The sequence below is a fragment of the Limulus polyphemus genome, unplaced genomic scaffold (assembly GCF_000517525.1).
Source record: "Limulus polyphemus unplaced genomic scaffold, Limulus_polyphemus-2.1.2 Scaffold10162, whole genome shotgun sequence".
NCBI lineage: Eukaryota > Metazoa > Arthropoda > Merostomata > Xiphosura > Limulidae > Limulus > Limulus polyphemus.
Window position 1 is genome coordinate 16,084 of NW_013675772.1, and position 4,267 is coordinate 20,350.

The 4,267-nt window shown below is 32.9% G+C and overlaps 1 protein-coding gene across 1 annotated transcript in view; it reads right to left on the minus strand.

Annotated features, from left to right (window-relative positions):
* LOC111083574 (Down syndrome cell adhesion molecule-like protein Dscam2) overlaps nucleotides 1-1,124 on the minus strand; it is a gene marked incomplete at both ends in the record, with an annotated part of 14,447 nt that extends 13,323 nt beyond the window's left edge. The window contains 2 exons of the mRNA XM_022380185.1: nucleotides 176-274; nucleotides 1,107-1,124. Coding sequence (XP_022235893.1) covers nucleotides 176-274; nucleotides 1,107-1,124 — 117 coding nt within the window. The remainder of the gene's footprint in view (nucleotides 1-175; nucleotides 275-1,106) is intronic.
* Nucleotides 1,125-4,267: the final 3,143 nt, after the last annotated feature.

Genomic DNA, 4,267 nt, shown 5'->3' on the forward strand with positions numbered 1-4,267 from the left:
CAAATCCTAATCAAAATTCTTGATTTGTGTGCATATATAGAGGTAAGTATTTATTTGAAATTGGTTTTAATTCTAATAATGTGTTACATATAAACAAATGTTTCATTTAAATTTACTAAGAGAGTTATGATTTAGGTAGTTGTAAAGTACAAGTGCTGAATTTAGTTTCACTTACCAATAATTGGGTTTTCTTTTACACTTCTATTTCTCCAAGCAACTGTCACTGAATCACTGGTTATAGAATCAATGTATGGCACAGGAGGAGGAGGGGGAACTAATTCATAAAATAAAAATTGTAAGCTATTTATATAATAATGTAGCACTCACTTGATTTGCATTCTATAAGTTACAAACTTGAAATGTGGAACTCTGAACACCTTGCTGATTGTTAAAATATAAAAAGTTTATTGCATTAAGTATTATTAATGATTTGTTACACAACTTTTTAGGGACGAGACCATTTATATTAAATTTACACAACAATTAACAATGTAAAAAATAAAACAAGACCTCCCCATACATTGACCTAGTAATTATGCATAGTAGAATTGTATCACTAGTGGTAAAAATTAAATTTATAATATACTATATAAAATGTGTAAGAAATTCTTAATTAGAAAAATTTCAACATAACTGGTTTTACACAGTAAATAAAATCATGTTATAAAATTCTGTGTAACATCTTGTATTTAAAAATTCAGAATAAATACATGAAAGCCAACTATATAACTACAATGACGTTAAAAAAAGATTCTAAGATTGAGCATAGTTCTTTTATTTAAATCCACAGAAACAGGACATGATAAATATAAAAAGTATTATTAGCTGTTGAAAGTTTACTCTTCTTCAGGAAGCTACTATATTTAAATAAACTTTACATATATATACAAAAATGTTATCTTTTGACTTTGATTTCTGTCAAATGATTCATTTGTTTGTTTGTTTGAAATTAAGCACAAAGCAACACAATTGGCTATCCGTGCTCTGACCACCATGAGTATCGAAAACCGGATTCTAGCATTGTCAGTCCGCAGACGTACCGCTGTGCTACTGTGGGGGCTGTCAAATGACTATCACTATTAACAATACACAAGAAGTACACTTACGTGGTGATTTCTGTTTCACTGAAAGCATAAAGAGAGTAAAAATAAAAGCATTAATAAACAATATGTCAAGATAAAATCATTTTACACATATACCATTGGAAACAAATATAAAATTATGAATTTTTTATAAAGCCAAATATATCATTAATCATGTGTTTATATATACATAATTGGATTATAGTTCTAGTGTACTAATACAAGTAGAAACTACAAGAATTTTTAAAGCTCGAGAAGAAGAGTACAGTCTTTAATCTAAGCTATGCAGTGTTTTCCCTAGAAACTGTCTCCAGTGTATAGTTCAGTTTTCAGTATGTAAAAAGATTTTGTTTCAGATAATGGAGCAGAAATCAATATTGTATTTGATCAGTAAAACATAAACATAAAACATATTCCAGTACTTGACAGGTTTTCACTAGCCAATACACTAGCCCAATACACTATACAGTCAATGTCTTTAGGGACCCAAATTTGATCAGTAAAATATAAAAGAGATTTATTCCAGTACTTGATAGGTTTTCACTAGCCAATACACTATACAGTCAATGTCTTTAGGGACCCAAATTTGATCAGTAAAACATAAAAGAGATGTATTCCAGTACTTGACAGGTTTTCACTAGCCAATACACTAGCCCAATACACTATACAGTCAATGTCTTTAGGGACCCAAATTTGATCAGTAAAACATAAAAGAGATGTATTCCAGTACTTGACAGGTTTTCACTAGCCAATACACTAGCCTAACATTTCTCCTTGGGTTAATCCGGATGGTACAAAATGTTCTGAAGTATTTGTGGATATATAAGCACTTATATATATTGTGGATATATAAGCACTTATATATATTGTGGATATTAAGCACATATATATTGTGGATATATAAGCACTTATATATATTGTGGATATTAAGCACACATATATATTGTGAATATTAAGCACATATATATTGTGGATATTAAGCATTTATATATATTCAAATGCTTCAGAAACAAAAGTAAATTAAAAACAAAGAAGAATTCACAAAATATGAAGCCTCTTAGTACGATGCATATGTAGGAGGAGATAGCGAGAGAGAACACCCAAGCTGGGAAAAGGTCAAGATCTAGGTAAAGAATCGTTAATTGACATAGTGTTGGACTCTGAAAATAAAGAATGAAGTTTAGATGAAGTAACATTAGCAGAGCCATGAGAATGCTAGATGGAATTCAATCACAAGACTGGTGTCTCCATACCGACACTCCGTATCAGGGCAAAATGCTATCCAAAAGTTTACGTTAACACGGGGGTTAGGACTTTGATGTTGTATTGATGACCACAAAAGTGTGGAGCACTACACGTGAATAGGCTGCCGATTCACTGACTCATGCTATAACCAGTTATGAAATAGTTCTGGTCTTGGTTCTAGAAAAGCTAAGAATGTGCAGAAATTGTCCAGTGAAGTGTCAGACCTACTTGCAAATAGATGCAAATACTACTTGAGCACACATAAGAATATTAAACAATTTCACTTAAAAATTCATGTCTGGAGATAAAAAGTCAGTTCTCCAGGACCAAAGAAAATTCTCCTAACCAAGCTATCAGTCAGAAGTTGAAAGTCTGAAAAGATGTTGAAGCTCTCAAGCCTGCAATGAAGGCAAAATGCAATCTCAACCTCAATGTACATAAATGAATGCTATTTCTCTTGATCAAGTAATACAGTTAATATATAATGATGAAAGAATCTTAAGACTTAAGCATGTCTAAGTATAATCATTCTAGCATTCCAATTGAAAGTTTGTTGAGTATAATAAGCAACTTGATGAGAATTATAGATGGGTTACTTGATGAACTAAATCAGTATTTGGTGAAAACATTGTATTTTGATTTTGGATATATATATATATATATTATATCTTGATTGTGTTTTTGGAACCTCAGACTCAGAGTTTATTCTTTATTCTAACTGTCGAAACTGGCAAACAGCCAAAAATGAGATTTCTTATTTTCGTTCATAATCATCTTTCTTCAATAGGCCTTGTGCCTACCTAGTTCTAGCAGTAACTATAAATTTGTCATCATTTGATAGAACTAAATAGTCTTCACGATCTTTGGCTGCCTGCTTTATTACTATTCTGCAAAAAATTACAAAAAATAAAATAAAATCACCAGGAAATATACGTCCCAGCCACAGTGAACCCTTGCTTAGAAAGCTTAAGTACAGGGTGAAACAGGAATTACCAGCCAATAATAGACGAACATTAGATGACTGCAATATGTAGAATACTCAATACTTTGTACACTATACAATCAGTGTCTTTAGGGACCCAAATCCTATATTATGTATGAAGTGAAGGATAAAAAAAACAACATCAACAGCAGAAGCCTCAACTTATACCCCCTCAGCAAGAACCTCATATGCTAATGCAACATGGAATCAACTACCAGAAAACAACCACCTACACGACAGGGTCACCATCACCAGAAGACCCTGCAGAGTTGATGAATGCTTCATTGAACATCTGGTTGCCTTCATTGCTGATGCTCTGGTGACCTGTCTTACAGGGACTGTCCAAGCTGTGCCCCAGCTATACAAGGATATCTGTTCGGCCTCGGATTTTTATCTCAACCTTACATCCATGGCTGAATACATCAACAAGAGACAGACGAGAGCATCAATCAGGTAAGTAAAAATTGGTTTCAATTTTACACATAAATATTCAGGGAGATTTACTTCATAAGAAATTGGAACTTTATGAGCTCTGTAGTAGCCTAAATATTGACATTGTTGGTTGGTTGGTGTTTTATGGCGCAAAGCAGCTAGGCTATCTGCGCCAAACAACTGGTAAAACCAATGAAAGTAGATTAAAGTAAAATGTAAAAAAACAGCAAGTTAAAATCAATACATGTCGGTAAAAGATTTATATAGAATTAAAAAGACGTATAGTGTGTAAAAAATTAAAAATACAATCTAGTCAGACAGTGTCACCATTACCAATGACACTGTCCAGCGTCAGGGGTAAACTTTTAGAAAAAATGTGTCTAAAATGGTGCCGCCACTCACGGTCGTAATGACGGCACGACAGTAAAATGTGGGCTATTGTGACTTGAGTGTCACAATGGCTACACATCGGTGGGTCAATACCTGATAAAAGACAACGATGGGTTAAAAAACTATGACCAATGCG